This window comes from Zasmidium cellare, assembly GCF_010093935.1.
Source record: "Zasmidium cellare ATCC 36951 unplaced genomic scaffold M409scaffold_48, whole genome shotgun sequence".
NCBI lineage: Eukaryota > Fungi > Ascomycota > Dothideomycetes > Mycosphaerellales > Mycosphaerellaceae > Zasmidium > Zasmidium cellare.
Window position 1 is genome coordinate 229,027 of NW_022986992.1, and position 15,965 is coordinate 244,991.

General features: G+C 52.8%; 9 protein-coding genes across 9 annotated transcripts; 2 read left to right on the forward strand and 7 right to left on the reverse strand.

Annotated features, from left to right (window-relative positions):
* Positions 1-900: 900 nt before the first annotated feature.
* Positions 901-1,685, reverse strand: M409DRAFT_70463 (uncharacterized protein; the record flags this gene model as incomplete). The annotated part of the gene is made up of 3 exons (XM_033818743.1): positions 901-1,151; positions 1,214-1,466; positions 1,533-1,685. The coding sequence occupies 3 exons, from the start codon at positions 1,683-1,685 to the stop codon at positions 901-903; spliced, it is 657 nt and encodes a 218-aa protein (XP_033661396.1).
* An 867-nt stretch (positions 1,686-2,552) lies between these two features.
* Positions 2,553-3,629, forward strand: M409DRAFT_70464 (uncharacterized protein; the record flags this gene model as incomplete). Its single annotated transcript, XM_033818744.1, has 1 exon — positions 2,553-3,629. The coding sequence occupies one exon, from the start codon at positions 2,553-2,555 to the stop codon at positions 3,627-3,629; it is 1,077 nt and encodes a 358-aa protein (XP_033661397.1).
* Positions 3,630-3,755: 126 nt separating this feature from the next.
* M409DRAFT_29130 (uncharacterized protein) lies at positions 3,756-5,002 on the reverse strand (the record flags this gene model as incomplete). The annotated part of the gene is made up of 6 exons (XM_033809322.1): positions 3,756-4,026; positions 4,095-4,304; positions 4,353-4,477; positions 4,543-4,548; positions 4,617-4,786; positions 4,846-5,002. 6 exons carry the CDS (start codon positions 5,000-5,002, stop codon positions 3,756-3,758), a joined length of 939 nt encoding a protein of 312 aa, XP_033661398.1.
* Positions 5,003-5,610: 608 nt separating this feature from the next.
* Positions 5,611-6,375, reverse strand: M409DRAFT_29131 (uncharacterized protein; the record flags this gene model as incomplete). Its single annotated transcript, XM_033809323.1, has 1 exon — positions 5,611-6,375. One exon carries the CDS (start codon positions 6,373-6,375, stop codon positions 5,611-5,613), a length of 765 nt encoding a protein of 254 aa, XP_033661399.1.
* Positions 6,376-6,906: 531 nt separating this feature from the next.
* M409DRAFT_29132 (uncharacterized protein) lies at positions 6,907-8,449 on the reverse strand (the record flags this gene model as incomplete). Its single annotated transcript, XM_033809324.1, has 7 exons — positions 6,907-7,080; positions 7,139-7,516; positions 7,572-7,817; positions 7,937-8,013; positions 8,152-8,186; positions 8,345-8,361; positions 8,429-8,449. The coding sequence occupies 7 exons, from the start codon at positions 8,447-8,449 to the stop codon at positions 6,907-6,909; spliced, it is 948 nt and encodes a 315-aa protein (XP_033661400.1).
* Positions 8,450-9,150: 701 nt separating this feature from the next.
* On the reverse strand, positions 9,151-10,805 carry M409DRAFT_70467 (uncharacterized protein; the record flags this gene model as incomplete). Its single annotated transcript, XM_033818745.1, has 4 exons — positions 9,151-9,394; positions 9,575-10,476; positions 10,527-10,694; positions 10,758-10,805. The coding sequence occupies 4 exons, from the start codon at positions 10,803-10,805 to the stop codon at positions 9,151-9,153; spliced, it is 1,362 nt and encodes a 453-aa protein (XP_033661401.1).
* A 333-nt stretch (positions 10,806-11,138) lies between these two features.
* M409DRAFT_70468 (uncharacterized protein) lies at positions 11,139-13,054 on the reverse strand (the record flags this gene model as incomplete). Its single annotated transcript, XM_033818746.1, has 4 exons — positions 11,139-11,693; positions 11,750-12,656; positions 12,716-12,856; positions 12,921-13,054. The coding sequence occupies 4 exons, from the start codon at positions 13,052-13,054 to the stop codon at positions 11,139-11,141; spliced, it is 1,737 nt and encodes a 578-aa protein (XP_033661402.1).
* Positions 13,055-13,457: 403 nt separating this feature from the next.
* M409DRAFT_29134 (uncharacterized protein) lies at positions 13,458-14,438 on the forward strand (the record flags this gene model as incomplete). Its single annotated transcript, XM_033809325.1, has 1 exon — positions 13,458-14,438. One exon carries the CDS (start codon positions 13,458-13,460, stop codon positions 14,436-14,438), a length of 981 nt encoding a protein of 326 aa, XP_033661403.1.
* Positions 14,439-14,708: 270 nt separating this feature from the next.
* Positions 14,709-15,656, reverse strand: M409DRAFT_29135 (uncharacterized protein; the record flags this gene model as incomplete). Its single annotated transcript, XM_033809326.1, has 1 exon — positions 14,709-15,656. The coding sequence occupies one exon, from the start codon at positions 15,654-15,656 to the stop codon at positions 14,709-14,711; it is 948 nt and encodes a 315-aa protein (XP_033661404.1).
* Between the last annotated feature and the right edge of the window lie 309 nt (positions 15,657-15,965).

Sequence of the window (15,965 nt, forward strand, 5' to 3'; positions counted from 1 at the left end):
AGCTCAAAATGAAGGACGTACATCCTGTTGAGCTCGATACTGAGACGTAGCTCAAGGCGAGGGTGTGCACACCGCGTCGACGTCGTGACGAGCACGCAAGGCACCGAATAGGATCCTGCTCCGCGAAGCTAGCATCTCCGAAGAGGGTGGTGTGCAAGAGGTGAGTGAAAGCCCAGAGGTGAGTTTGTTGGCAATCGAAGATGTGCAGATTGAATGTTTCGTGAGGCGAGTTCACAGGAAGCTCCCTGTCCTTCGCAAGACCGAGGGATCGAGGATGTGGAAGTTGGGATATGCTGTTCTCATCAGCATCCTTCCCTTCGAACTCCAACCGGCTTTTGCTGTGAAATGACCATGTGTGATGAGGTGCATAAGGTTAACGCAAGGCATCGTAAGTCCACATGGCGGCGCTTCCTCCTAGTCGGATACGTGATTGCAAGGCTGATGATGACTTTGACAGGTATGACGTGCATGAAATTCTAATAGACTGATGACCATCTGGAATCGACATTGCACTCCGGTCATTTCCACCTTCATATGGATTCGGTGTCCTTCAAGGAGCAACGTGCTGAGTACCAAGATTGTGAGGACATGGCAAATCGTCAGCACGATGTAAGACTAACATCGTTGGTTGCTCGTTGTCCTCTCCTTCAATACCTGATATGCTCCTGGATAAAATACCTTGATCTATCATCATTGTACGTTCGGCTGTGAATGAGATGTGTAGTCGAGGTTACGTTGTTTAGAGTTTGGCACGTGTTGCCCATGAAACACGCCTTGGCAACGTTTTCCAACGGTCATGAATCAATGAGTCGCCAATGAGTGCCTGTATATTCTGTATGACTTCTATCATCGAATGCAAATGCAACGGAACGCTTCCCAAAGGATCGACCTTCTCCTTCATCATGCAGCGTTCACCGTCTTCGGCCTCTCCAACCACGCAAACTCTCCCACAGGCCAGTCCTCAAACCCAGGAACAATCACACGCACATCCTCGTGAAAGACGAAGCCATTCTTCTGGTACAGTCCCTTGCCGAAGACACTGCTTTCCACTACTGCGGGCAGACCGAGTTCATCCGCTCTCTTCAACCCCCATTTGACAAGCGCATCCCCAACCTTCTTCCGCTGATGGGCCGGGTCAATAGACAGAATATCTGCAAAAAGAAAAACAAATCAGCTCCTACCTCACGAAACGCTGGTATTATATGTTACTCACCAAGCGACACCAAATTCCCACCCGTCCTCTCAATCGCCGCATTCCGCTTCGCAAGGAACACCGGCACCATCGCCTTGATATACGCCTTCTCCGCCTCCGTCTCGTAGTACTCACTGCCCCAGCCTTTGACCTTGCTCGGATCCGGACGAGTATTCTGGTAGACGTTCCACTTGGCCATACCCAGAATCTCGCCTGAGTCGACGTCCACGGCTTTGAGGTATGTGGTGTAGGGATCGGAGTTTTTGGTTAATGTCTAGACACTAGTTATTGGAACGACTGGTTTCCGGATGAGATGGGATGTGGGATGGGAGTTACACACCATCCGTTCGCCACCGACTTTACGTCCTTCCGGCGTCCAGTGCTTGGGGAATTGAGCATCCCAGATGGGCTCGTTTCTGGCGAAGGCCAGAGCGGCGATCTCGAAGATCCTGGGCATGTCGGCATCTTCTGCTGGTAAGACGTTGACTGGCATTTTGGCGTTCTTTCTTTCTGCTGCTCAAAGCCTCTAATTTGGTCGTGCTATTGGGTTTCCTCTTCCCAAGAGTTGATGTTGAAGTGAAACACAACTGCCAAGTGTCGTATTGCGTGGTCGCTATGGGTCCGTCCGGGGCGACTCTGGGGAGAGAAGACGGGGCTGTGAGTCGACTTTTCAACGAAACATCACATACATTTTCACCTGCCCACATGCAATTTTGCGGTCCTTATGTAAGTGAATGCTTGCGAATCCGAATTCCGTGTTGGAAAGGAAGGCACCGCTCGAACACGACAGCGGCTAGCCCTCACGATCTTCGCAATCCTCGGGCTTTGCATGAAATGTGACTACTGACGAAACATCTATTCCTTCATGCCTGGCGATGATTGAGCTTAATCACTAGATGCTTTAACGGATCCCGGTTCCTCGAAAAGGGTCTTTCTGTAGTGTTGAGAATCTTTCGTGATGGCCACCCTTACCACCAGAGACTCGCACCTTCTCGTCGCTATGGAAACCATCGAAGACAATCGCGTTTAGGACCACACCTCTAACCACGAACTACACGATCATATGGCAATCGAAACCAATGGCTATTAATGCTTCCGACATATAATATAGTCCCCCAGCGAATACTTACCTATGGCATTGGCTTCCAGACGGAGCTCCATCGGGCTAAAAATCAGCGAGCTCTTCAGTACTTCACCTCTTCGACGCCCTTCACGAGGGGTAAGGTAAGAGCTAACGTTCGACATGTTTTTAAGGTGTCATACATGTAGTTTCGCTACACTTACCATAATTCGCACATCTGCCAGGAGAGCCAGACTTGTACAGAGAATCCCATACGTTCGAACACAGCATACAGCAGCCATGGGATCAATCGAGCAAAGCAAAAGGACTCATCCGTTGAAGAAGCCGAAGGGCCATAAGCCGCCAGTCCCGAGATGGTCGTTGAAACTGCCTGATAGTGTCACTCATATCTATACGCTCTACGTGGGTGTGCAATGCCATCGAGGAAACACTGTTGCCAGGAATAAGGCCGAGAGGGCCATCGATTCACTACTGGACGACAACAGCTCACATGGCCGGATCATGGATACATTCAGGGTTACCAATGGCTTTGATCTCGAGGACTCGAAAGTCTGGGTGCTGTACTGGACTACGAAGGAAGGTCTTGAGACTGCGACTAAAGCTTTGGATCTGCAACGACTGTGGAATGGACTCGGCGGCAACAAGCAAGACGTTGGTCTCTGGTCAGAGCATTTCACCACACCCATTGAAAGACTAGAAACCAACTACTCTCGTCTCGATCACAAACCAGGACTCGCCCAATTCCCAAACACAACTCAACCACCACATGAGACGACAGCCTACTGGGGCGCAGGAAGAGACCGCATCCCAGCATCCGCCCACGACCTCTTCCCAACCGCAAAAGACGCCCAATCACCCTCAACCATCCCTCGCGGCGTCGGCGAGCGACTCACAGGCACCAACTACGCCAACATGTGCCACATCCGCTCCGGACAATGGTGGGAGAAATGCGACGACGAAGAACGCCTCGCCTACGAAGACAACCTCCAAACAACACTCATGCAAGGCATGAATTACCTCTGGCAACACCCCGAAGAAACGGGAACGATAGGTCTACGATTCCTGCAAAACCTCGACGGGAATGGTGCACCCATCAAAGAGACCTGCGGCGCGGGTTTCCACAGGAACTGGGCGGACTTGGAGAGATGGTCGTCTCGACATCCGTCTCATCTGGCGATTTTCAATGGGGCGATGAAACACGCGAAGAGGTTTGGAGAGGACCGTAAATTCATGACTTGGCATGAAGTCAGTATTCTTCGAGAAGGGGATGCGGCGTTCGAGTACGTGAACTGTGATCCCAGGACGGGTGTGATGAGATGGGTGGAGTTGGAGAGAGAAACCTTGCAGTCTTCGTAGACTGAGACAGCCTTTGCTCAAAGCAACGGATTTCCTGAGATCATGCTATCTCCCTGCTGTGCCAAAGTTACCCATCGTGTACCAGAGAACGACCACTCTATCAATACCTCACCTCCACCTCCACCTTCACAACCCCAACCCAAACCCCCTCCCCCTAACCGCAAAGAACCCAACAACCGCTACAATCCCCACCGCAACCGGCGCCAGCCTCTTCGCCGCATTGAACCACACAGCCTGATTGATCCCCGCATACAGCCCCGCGACATTCGCCTCGAACTGCTCATTCGTGTTCGCCACGGGGAAATCCCACGGTGGGACGTCGTGGCCCAGGAACGTGCAGAGGGGTTTCCAGCCGGATTTGATGTTCATGATGAGGAGGTTTTCTGGGGGCACGAGTCTTTTCCAGTAGTCAGTCAGTCAGTCAATCAAATTTCTCCCACACGGACTGCGAGGGGTGAAGTTTACCGCTTAATCTCCTCGATGTACTCCTCAAACCACCTAATCCCCTCCTGCGTCCCATCCCGCAAGTCCTTGCAGAGGATATTGTAGGCTGGATAGTACTTCGGCAGCAATTGGTTCATCTGATCGAAAGCCGTAGGGGGAGGGAGGAATTTCCTCCACAGCCACAAGGACCAGGTCGTGGGTGGGAGCACGAGGAGGTCGAAGAAGGGCATCCTGAGATATGTGTCAGAGGCGGGAAAGATAGGGGTTGTGGTGAATTACATTGTCCGCATCTGGCTCTCCCACCATTGTTTGGGACTGTCTCGGACCGTGACGATGACTTTGGCTTCGGGGTAGGCTTCTAGTAGTTCCTTGTAGAAGACTGTACACGGCGTGTCCATGATGGCCTTGTCGATTACAGCATGTTAGCCACCCATCTCTCAGTGCTCGTCGTCCGTATCGGAGAACTCACCATGCACTAAAAACACACAATCAGCAATCAGCGATCATCACTCAAACTCCCCATCTATCCTGACCATGACTTACATGTCCCAACAACTGATCCCAATCCTCCCTCGTAAAAGGCCTCCCCTTGCCCTCAAACTTGGCCTGGAACGCCTCGACCCACATCTCCGCATCCCGAGGGTTCTCCTGCACGAGGGCCGTGTAGTGGTAGCAGTCCGCATAGCCCAAATCGAGCAGAGCTTGTCTTAAAGCTACAAACCCATTCCTCAACGTCAGTCGTCTGGAATTGTTGCTGAAGAAGCCAACTTACACGATGTCCCCGTCCTCGAAGGCCCCAACCCAATCACCTTCAACGGCACCTCACGCTTACACGTCCTCCGATCAATATTCGTGACATTAGCAAACCCCTCAGGCGCGCAGACAAGCGGCCTTCGGGGTGGAGGTTCTTGCTGGGAGGAGGAAGCCATCGAGACAACGAAAGCAATATCAAAATCGAGGAGCTGTTGTTTCCCAACGACCACGACGACGATGACAGTCCAGGCCCACCGCTCCTACTTGTATACATCCGGCATCCTAAACGATTTCTTACCCCATCTCAGCCCTCCTTTCAGCTCTCTTTCGTAAGGATCAATAACCCTAAATCGGCATGTTGGTGGTATCCAATGGCCTGCGTTCAGCCAAGGGAATCAGGCTTAGTACAACTGTTCTGACTAACGCGAGGTGCGCACTGCGCAACAGGGTGTTGGTCGCATAGGCTACCCGTTGTCGAGTGCGTTGCGGTGTTTTGTAAGATCCCGTGCATGACAAAGGCTGGGCAGGATAAGCTGACACCTGACACGCGTTCGGCTCGGGTTCTTGACTTACTGTATGGGGTATGGACGGGACCGAAAACCTATGTCTTGTGAACGCATGGAGGAAGACTTGTCGCAGCGTCCGGCGAAATAGTATACCCATTTCAGGCACGTCCTTTATTCCTCTATCAGCGGGATGAATGTCTCCATCCCTCATCCCTCATAATCTTAGCGCCAACACTCCGCATACTCATACAACATATCTGCGTCAAGCATGACCATCATCACTTGTCCCCATTTATCCTCTTCCAAACCTCCTTTTCCGTCTCCGCCAGAGATTTGCCTGCGGTTGTCGCCCATCCCTTCACGGCATTCCAGACGTTGCCGGCAGTATCATTCGTGCTATCACCTCCACCCAGACCAAAGTTTGTCCCAAAGTTGCTTCCTCTCCGCTCTTCTGCGTCCAAGCTCGCCCTCGCCGCTGAAGTCATCTCTTGAGCATTCGTGTTCTGTTGATAGCCGGGTGGGTGAGAGCCAGCAGTGATTGGGGCAGGCGCAGGTACAGCGCCGAAGTTGAGCGTGGTAGGACCTGTTGTCTCAGGAGGACTGTACATCGTTCCCTTCGTTGGCGTGTAGTTGCTTTGCGGGGGAGGAACTCCCATCTGCGGAGGCATTGTCGTCGGCGGGGCCTGAGCTCGCTGAGGCGTCTCTCCAGCTTTGGGAGGTGGTGGTATTGCCGCTGTCACGGGCGCCTGCTGCCCAGGAGGTACTGGTACCGCACCTGGTTGTGGCGCCGGAGGCCCATAGTTGTTCGTAGATGCTGATGTTCGTGTTGGAGTTGGTTGTGGTTGCGGATTTGGTACATAGGGCGTTGCAGCTGGTACTGCGGCAGCACCAGGTTGGGCAGGCGGATATGGGGGATTCTGCTGCGCAGTAGTCGTCGCATTCACGGCATTCTGTGGATTGGAAGTGTCCGACGTTTGTGGTGTGACCGCGTCTCCCTTCTTCGGCGTGATTCGGTCGTCGATGTGGACCTTGATGGGAGGCATCTTATCGAACGTCTGCGAACGTCTCAATCGCTGCTAGTTATGTGTTGTTGTGGTCGCTCGAGCTTGTGAACAGATCTATCGCTTGCTGGAAAGAGAGATCCATTTGTCGAGTACACAACGTGTCAATAACTTCAAGTCCAGTCGGCAGCATCGAAGCTCTGGGCCCTTGCATATGACGTACCTTAAGCACGCACGTGATCGAGAGTAAAACGTGGAATATTGTTGTTGGCGAGACGACGGAAACGAGACGTACCAAACAAACGAACTCTATACGCCTTTAGTTAAGAGCAACCAATTGGTAATACAGTAGAGTGTTGCCCAGGAATAAAGGTACACTTGCGAATACGCTCATCTGGATCCGCATCGCATGGTCATGTCGCTTCCTGCCCAAACCACTCCTCATGCATCCCAGAGCATCAATGCACTCCACGTCTTCTGTATTTCGTGTCCGCAATCGTGATCGGCATGCAGACCGTCCCCTGTGTTTCCTTTTGCCTGAAACGTGACTTGACCGCTGCGTGGGCGAGTCGTTTACTTGAACTTCTTGCCGAACATGAGCACCTGGAGCTGGTCGTAGATGGACAGGACACCAGCACCGGCGACACCACGGAGGATGTTGGCACCGGCACCCTTGAAGAGCGACTTGACACCCTCCTTGGCGATGATCTGGCTGGCGGCATCGAGGGAAGACTTGTACTTGACGGCCTGTAAAAGTTGGTCAGATTGGTCGCTTTATGCGTGATAAGTTCCGATCTTTACTTACCTCACCAGAAGTCATCATCATACGACGGCGGACAGTGTCGAGAGGGTAGGAAGCGATACCAGCACCAGTGGTGACAGTCCAGCCGAGCAAGAAGGAAGCGAGGAAGTTGCCCTCAAGGGCACCGACGAGGACGACAGGCTTGAGCGAGTCGTACATACCGAAGTAGAGACCACGGTAGACGACGATACCAGCAACAGAGGGACCAAAACCACGGTAGAGACCAAGGATACCGTCAGAGGCGAGGGTCTTCTTGTAGACGTCGACGAGACCGTTGAACTGGCGCTCACCACCCTTGGAGGCAGACTTGGCGTCGTTGGCGAGACGGGTACGGGCGTAGTCGAGGGAGTAGACGAAGAGGAGGGACGTGGCACCGGCCATCTAGAGCATTTGTGAGCGACAGCCATTGTGGTGGAAGATGAATCTCGAAACTTACACCGCCGGATGCCAAGTTACCGGCCATCCACCACCAGTATCCATCACGATCCTTCTTGTAGCCGAACATCGACTTGAAGGTGTCGCGGAAGGCGAAGTTCAAGGCCTGGGTTGGGAAGTAACGGATAACGTTGGCAGTGTTACCACGCCAGAGGGAAACGAGACCCTCATCGGCCATGGTGCGGCGGAAGCAGTCGCCAATGCCGGTGTATGGACGGTCGAGACGACCGCTCTTGAGCATCTCATCCTGTCAAGCACATTTCTCGTCAGCCTGTCTGTTCACCATTGCGGAAAGTCTTGGCGGCGCTTCATGCAGGATGCGGTCACAAGCCATCCTTGCGACGGCCGCCATTGTGCGCGACGTACCTGGTTCTGGATGAGGAGCTTGACACGCTCGATGGGAGCGGCGGCGGTCTTGGAGACGGCAGCGGAAACACCACCCACTTTGAGTGCCCAGTTAGCCATTGTTGTCCTCGTGCTACCAGCTGTATCCAAGCTCTTATCGCCAGCTCTGCGGAGCTTCGGCGATTACGGAACATGGACAGTTCCATCGCTGGTGTGGAGGGTGAGATGTAACGTACTCAAGAAGTCGACGACGAAGCCGGGCATGCCCATGCTGGATGAAATGTCAGCTGTGGTGCCGGAAAAAGGGGACCGCGCCCATTGCCAGCTCCAGCGCGCCGCCGGCCGCCATGCCACGAAACCAATGCGATCAGAACGTGGAGCTCGACGGTCGGCGGAGGCCAGCTGACGCTGAGGAGAGTCGATACGTACAAGGTCTTCGCGCCTTGCTGTTGAAGATGATGATTAGCTGAGTTCCATAGACGGGCGCCAAAAGCTCGCGGCGGAGCGACTTACGTCCACATCTCCCTTGGCCATTGCGGCGGTATTGATCTGTCGAAAGTAACTGGAGAGGAGAGGTGTGTGAAGAGTGGAGTGGATGGAATGACCAGTGATGGGGTTGGAGGTCGGTGATGAAGGGATCGAGGTGATGAGAATTTGTTTGAACTTTGGAGGACTTCGGCGAAGCGTGGCCCGTGCGTCCCCTTCTTCGTGTCTCCCTCGGCTGGGATCGGGTTCCTTCTTCTGTTCCACGAACTCTCCCTTTTCTTCTCCCAGCCCATGCAACGGCCGTCAATCGCCTTGCCGCCGCGTCCCTGTTCGACCTCTTCTAGATCTACGCACTGCATCTGCGCCGGCCGGTCAACGCGATTCAGCCACTTGTCTACCACCTCAATGCCAGCCTCTTCGCACATGTTGCCACACGCTAGAGCGGGAAGTCGTGCCGTAGCCGACGTCCCTTTAGATCCCGGGTAGGGTAATGAGAGTCGGCTCCCAACGACACCTCACTTCAACGTTCCATTAATATCTCACTTTTCACTTCACTTTGACCGGAAGAGCTGGCTACTATGGGGAGTTGTCGTTCTTTTCTCCACGAGCAGCTCACGAACATAGTCTACTGAGCCCTCTGGAAAGTATTTGTGCTCGTTTTTGAAAAGCGTACTTATAAAGCAGTTCAACGGATCTGCCGGTAGGTGGATTGGGCATGTGAGCCGACACGCCAACAGTTGCAGTCCTTTTCATGTCGACATCTTTGAACTCCAATTCAATATCCTCAGTGACGGTCCAACCAAATGCTGACTGCCTGTAATGAGCGTGTGCATGCCATCTGGACCCAACTGCCTCGCAAGTTTGACAGCTCCTTGGATGGTAGGCTCGCTCCAGATTTTGCCGTCAGGGTTGATCTTCTGCCATGCCTCACGAAAGAGCTCAGGTCTCTCAGGTGACTGATGGCTCTTCTTAGCGTCCGACTCGTCGTAGGTGCTGAAGATGACATGGTCTATGTCCACGCCGTGAGCCTTTAATGCTTCACCCAAGCTTTGCAAGAGCTCTGCTGAGTCTCGTAGCTCGTTGATATGACTGAATATGAGTATGATCGGTTGATCGGGTTGTCTATGGATTAGACGTTAGCAGAAGGAGTTTTATCGTTTCCAGCAAACATACCGCGCATCTCCGCAGATTTCTGCAAACCATTTGGCTGCAATTTTCACGCTCATATCGTTGTGAGCGGCATCGAGATACCACATCCATTGCTGCTCAGACAGGATCTGGAAGCGGCCCGGCCAAGAGAACTGTTCTACGCCAGCCTTAAGGTCTGCTTCGGTCAAGCGTTTGCACTGTTCAGGTGCACACCGATCGAGAAAGGCTTGAGCTGCCGTTGCAGCTACAGAAGCGTTGATCATCTGGACTTCAGGTCTCAATGTCAATGAGTTTTGAGGAAGCCTCTGATCGATTTCCACGAATCGAATCTGTTCCCCTTTCTCTTCGCTCCTCTGCTTGAGCACTTCGGCTGGAGGAGGATCTTGCGGCGCCGAGAGAGCCACAGCACCCGCTTTGTATATGCCGCCCTTGTGCCATGCTATGTTCTTAATTGTAGGACCTAGCATGTCTATGTGGTCCATCCCGAGTGTGGTGACAGCCGTCACAACGGGTCGCTGCCCGATGTTCGTGGCATCATATTCCCCGCCACAGTGGGTCTCGAATATGGCGACGTCTACACCCTCACGTATGAAGGTATGGAAGGCCAGTAAAGCAAACAGCTGCAGGTATCGAGGCCCACGTTGGACGACCTCTTTAGAAGGGTCGAACTCATCCCTTATCTGTGGTAGTCGCTCGCACATCTCGAAGAAGTACTTGGCAAACAAGGTCGCTTCTAAAGGTCTTGCATCAATGCGTATCCTCTCTTCTGGCACAATCAAGTGAGGCGATGTGTACAGCCCAGTCTTCTTTGGAAAGCCTGTCCGCTGGCCATGGGCTCGAAGAAATGTCTCGGTGAAGGCACACGTACTCCCCTTACCCTTCGTTCCTGCGACGTGGATGACATTGAGGCGATTGATGTCCTCTTGCTAGAATATGTGAGCATATTGTACAAAAACACAGTGGCTGTGTCACCTACTGAGTGCCCAAGAGCTTGAAGCCAGGATGACATTCCCTCGATACCAGGCGTGCCTCTTGCGTCAGGCGTAGGATTGGCAGCAGATTTCGATTTGATTCCATTAGAGCCTGCGTTTGTCTCCAGCGGTCTCTTGGCCCGTCTACGTGCATTGATGATCTGAATGGCGCCCTAAGATTTCATTAGCTGGGATCCAAATATTGTACATGTATCTTTCAAGAATGATCGACCCACCTCGTAGTTTCTTTCACCCTCCATATTTCCTCCAGGGAAACCATCCATGCTTCCAGGCCTGTTCATTGAGCTCAATGCTCCTCTACAGTTAATGACGCCATGAACCGGTGAAAAGAGGTTGAATCTCCAGCTTGCTGGCAAGCCTCTTCTCAACGACATCGGCTTTCATCGCGTGCCCCAGAGTGAAAATCCCAACAGCGCCATATTTGTGGTTCGCAAGGCCAAACAACGTAGATTGGTTGACGAAGGTGTAGAGGACATTCGGACTCGGATTGCGCATCAGTAGCCCAATGCCGAAAGTCGCGGCTGCGTCAGGACTTCTGTCAAATCATCGAAATTATGGATACTCCTGAATGACAATCTACTCTATCTCTATATTGATCATGCCTTCAAAGACCGCTTGACCTGATGGAAGACGCTCGAGAGTGAGTTTCTCACTAGACCAAGCGCCTCAAAAGGCCCACCGGCCCTCTGCACTCCCACAGCACCACCAGCCAACGCAACCACGGTAACCAAGGTCCCAATGAACTGCCGTACTCCTTTCCAGCCCCCAATAGTCAGGCTCGTCTTCCACAATCCATTCTCGTCTCTGTACTCATACTCGAAGTCCTTGGAAGGAATGAACACGCTCCTCAGCCAGAACAGAAACTGGTATTCGGGGTACATGGCGATATTCACACCAGTCTTGGGATCGAGAGCCCAAGAAGTACAGCCTGATGACCACACGAGCATTTTGAGCTTTGATTGCATCCAGTTGCTGTCTCTGAGAGCCGAAGGCTGCTTGACATCGACTGAGGTGATCTCTGGGGATCGTAGCAGCTTGCGGCTCTGGTGTGTGGTTTTCAGGATCGGCTCGATCAGACGCAGGACGAAGTTGATCTGGCATTCGACAGTATAGATCACAGACAGGTGGCCTGTTACCGTGTTGGGACCCATCTGGAAAAGAACTGTCAGCATAATCATGGCCCCTCCGCTATTCAGGAAACACTAACCATTGTAAAGAAGTTCTTGAAGCCGGGTATCGACGTCCCTAGATATGCCTGGGCAGCGCCTTCGTGGTTCTTGTCCCAGTAGTCATTCAAGCTGACACCGTTCTCGCCAAAAATCTCCATGGGGAACAACATTCGGAAGACCTCGAATCCGGTGGCCAGTATAATAGCGTCTGCCTTCAATATCCTCCCACTTCGCGTCCGTATTCCATCCTCGACTATGCCCTCGACCGGATCATCGTGCACAAGCTCCACGTTGTTGCGATGGAGGCAGGTGAGGTAGTCTGTATCCATGACTTTGCGTTTGCATCCGATCTCGTGCTTCGGTATGAGAGCATCCCAGTACTTCTCAGGGGCCATGCGCTTTACATACTTTTCGTTCTCTTCTTTCAGGCCTTGTCGAATACTGGCTCCAGTTTCGATGTCAAACCCAGCAAAATCTTTCTCCATATCTGCGTAGAGCTTGAAACGATACAGCCGCATGGCCAGAGGTACGTAGCGCATGATCGCCTTCCATGTTGAGCTATAGACCGGATTTGGCCGCTCCGCTAGAAAATGCGGTTGACGGGCAAACTGAGTCAGACTCCGAGCCTTCTCTGCCATCACAGGGACGAATTGTGTCGCAGAGCAGCCGTTTCCAAGTACAACTACGTCTTTGTCTGTCCAGTCGAATTTGTGGTCCCACTGAGCGGAGTGGAAGAGCGGTCCTTTGAACGTGTCCGCACCAAGTATTTCGCATTTTTTAGGGATGGACAGTGAGCCTACAGCGGATACAAGAACTCGACACCGCCATAGCCGTGTCTGCTTGGTCTTCTCGTCTTTGATGGTGACTTCCCAGAGTTGGTCAGCTTCGTTCCAGCGGGCGGTCTCTACAGAGGAATAGAACTTGGTGTGCGGTATCAAGTTATATCTAGAGACACCACTTGTCAGCGATGCCTCACCTTTACCCCAATTAGACGCAATACTCACTGCTCAGCTACATTTCGGAAGTAGGCCTGGATTTCTGACCGCATCGAGAACTTCTGGCTCCAATCTGGGTTGAGAGCGAAGGAGTATGAGTAGAAATGTGAGGCTACATCGCAGCCACATCCGGGATAAGTGTTGACAAGCCTAGAAGAGAATGTGTTAGTCTCTGTTGCAGCTGAAGACTGGCATCGTCTGCATTGATACACACCATGTGCCCCCTACGTCTCCACACTTCTCGATGATATTGAATTTACGAAAGCCATATTTCCTAATGAGCTGGATCGCAAGGCCGCAGCCACTCATCCCGGCCCCGATGATAAGAACATCTGTATCGAGAGACATGGTGAACGAAAAGGAGATATGAGGAAAAGTACTTGACCTTGGGAGCAGTCCCAGAGCAGACCTTTATAGCTCAGTATTTGCCTACCTAGTCTGCCAATGATGTGGGCCTCCCACGCTTACCATGGCAGTTGACACGGCGATGCATGTCGAAGTCTCGTCGTTGTTTGTGGAGATCTGGGGAAGGTCAGTCAAGTTGGATCGGAAAAGTTGCCCCTGTGCCATCGGGAAGGTGCGGCTTGAGCCGCTTGTGCCTTCTTGCACTTGTTGTCTCAGCCTTCCCAGCCCCTCTTTCTCCTCGTCAACAACACAACAGGACGTCAATCAACAACACAGATTTGTCGGCCGGTCGCAGCCGCATTAGGCACATTGCTTGCGGAATCGAGACTGTTCACAAGCCTTCGAAATGACGTCGAACTCGCAGGCCGCCGCGATGGAGCAGCATCGCGCTGAGATCGAGGCGCGAACCGCAAATGGCGACGGCTGTGAGCAAATCGCCGCTGCTCTTCGCGCCTCCGGCTTCCAGACCTCCGCCAAGACTATCAGTCGATACCGAGTTAGCTGGGGATTGAGGAAACGTGCGGCGGGCACTCTCGGCAGGAAATATCCTGATCGAAAGCGCAAGTCCACCGCACCGGGAGAGCTCACCAAAGCCGCCAAAGCCAAGGCACAGTTGGAGAGAAAGGCCGATATCACAGAGCGGACGAAGCAAGGCCAGACTGCTGAAGAAATCGCCAACGCTCTGGAGGCTCAAGGCGTCGACTTTAAAGGAGGTGCCTCGACGGTATGGCGTCTCCAGACTTATTGGGGACTGGTGCCCTACGACACCGACCGAGCCCGTGGCAAGGGCATGTACAACAAGAAGAGGCCAGTGCCCCCTGAGAAGCGGCGTGGTCCTCGTTCGAAAGCACCTCGCGACCAGCAAGAAGGTTCTGGAGAGCCACCGAATCCAGGAGAAGTGCTGCACTATCCCACGAACTGTGCTCATGGTCCACAGAAGCGAATCGCTCCGAACAGAACGGCCACGCAAACCGACGACTCGATCAATGTGGAGGATGATTCTCAGCTCCGTGGGAATTCAGCAGGAACAGACTCTTTCATGACGATGAACGTCGACCCAGCTTCGGCGTCCAATTCCAATGACCAAGTCGTCACCAATGCGGCAGAGCTCATGCAAGCTGAACTGCTGATCGACCTCGCTACGAGCACGCTGGCAGCCGCTCATAGGGTCAAGGAGCTCTACCTGGCCCAGCAAATGCAACGTCCGGCATCCGATTCATCGAGTGGACTACCTCCCACGCCTGACGATATCGCAACCGCCAAAACCAAGGTGCGCCAAGCAGCGGCTGTTATGCATGACATGGCCCTGCCCAACGTAGCAGGATGACGTGGAGGCATGATGCATCAATTACAACTCATCGACTATCATCAACAAGTTCGTACACTGCCGCATCAGTATATGATGCCAAGTTTGGTTGAGAACGTTGCACGATCTGTCTAAGTTAGGACATCGGGCGATGCATGTTTCGACCGTGATCAGATGGCTACCGGATGAATACAATCGGACTTCTCGACTGGTATGGGAGAAACTGATGATAGAAGATGTTTCTTAATCACTGACATTGTCATTCAGGTCCTCAAGTGCTTAACCTTGGTACTATACACAATACGCTGGGTTGTACGCTTTCCGATACTCTGCCCACAGAGTCTCGAACGCAGAAACCACCACGTCAGGCAACGGGTCTCCCTCGCAAGCTTCGAGGTTCTGCTCCATTTGCTCAAGGCTGCTCGCACCAAGAATGATCCCATCATCTTTACCTAGTGCAGAATGATGCGTCAAGTATCGCAAAGTCGCGGTCTTCAAGGACAGATCCTCCTTCTTGCACGCTTCTTCCAACATCTCGTGCAGTTTCAACGACAGGTTGTTGACATAGATGCTGCTGAAGACTTTCATCTGATCCATGCGACCGCCGGCTGGAGGAGTGCGCAGTTGCTCGGTGGGCCTCGAGAAGTACCCTCCACCCAACGGACTGTACGCATAGAACACCATCCCCAACCTCCTCAGCGTAGGAAATAGCGCCGTCTCGGTCGTCCTAAGCAAAGGATTATACCCTCCCTGATACACGGTCGGAACAAGCCATCCATTCGTTTTGCAAACACCATGAATCTCCTCAACCTCCTCCCGACTACAATTCGAAACCCCAAACCGCTCAATCTTCCCCTCCTTGAACAAATCGTTAATCGCTCGACACGACTCCTCCACCTTCGTCTCCCGATCCGGTCCATGAAAATAATACAACCCTATGCGATCCTGCTTCAACGCCGCCAGGGACTTGGAGCAGTTCTCGATGATCTTGTCGTAACTCAGCGAACCCAGTGAGAATCCGGGGGCTTTTGTCGCTATTAAGAAGTTTTCTTGAGCTGTAGGGATGGTTCCTAGATCTTCTTCGCTTTTGCCGGAGTTGTAGACCCGGGCTGTGTCCAGTTCCTTGACGCCGTGTGAAGTGAGCATTTGAAGGAAGGGTCTCAGGTTATTGGAGCCGGACAGGGAGGATGAACCAGAGGCTACGGAGGTGCCCATGAGGCCGCAGATGATTTTGGGCATGGTGGTTGTCGAAAGCAGTCTCAGAAATCAGAGAAGAAACAAATAGATGGATCGGTCTTGCTGTTGTTCCATGCAAGTCTGCAGCTTCTTATAGACATTCGAAATGGCTCTTCGAAGAGACTAGCGCTACTTGACGCCTCCCTCTCATCAATGGCTCGAAGACGTAGTAGCTGAGAGAGCCGCGGGAACTCAACAGCCTAGCTTCAAGCTCGTTGTCAGCAGGCGGACGTGGGCGGCCGCACTACCAAACAGCAGACAAAGAGAACATACATGTTAGCTCACATGGTTCTACAAGCACATTCTTCAATG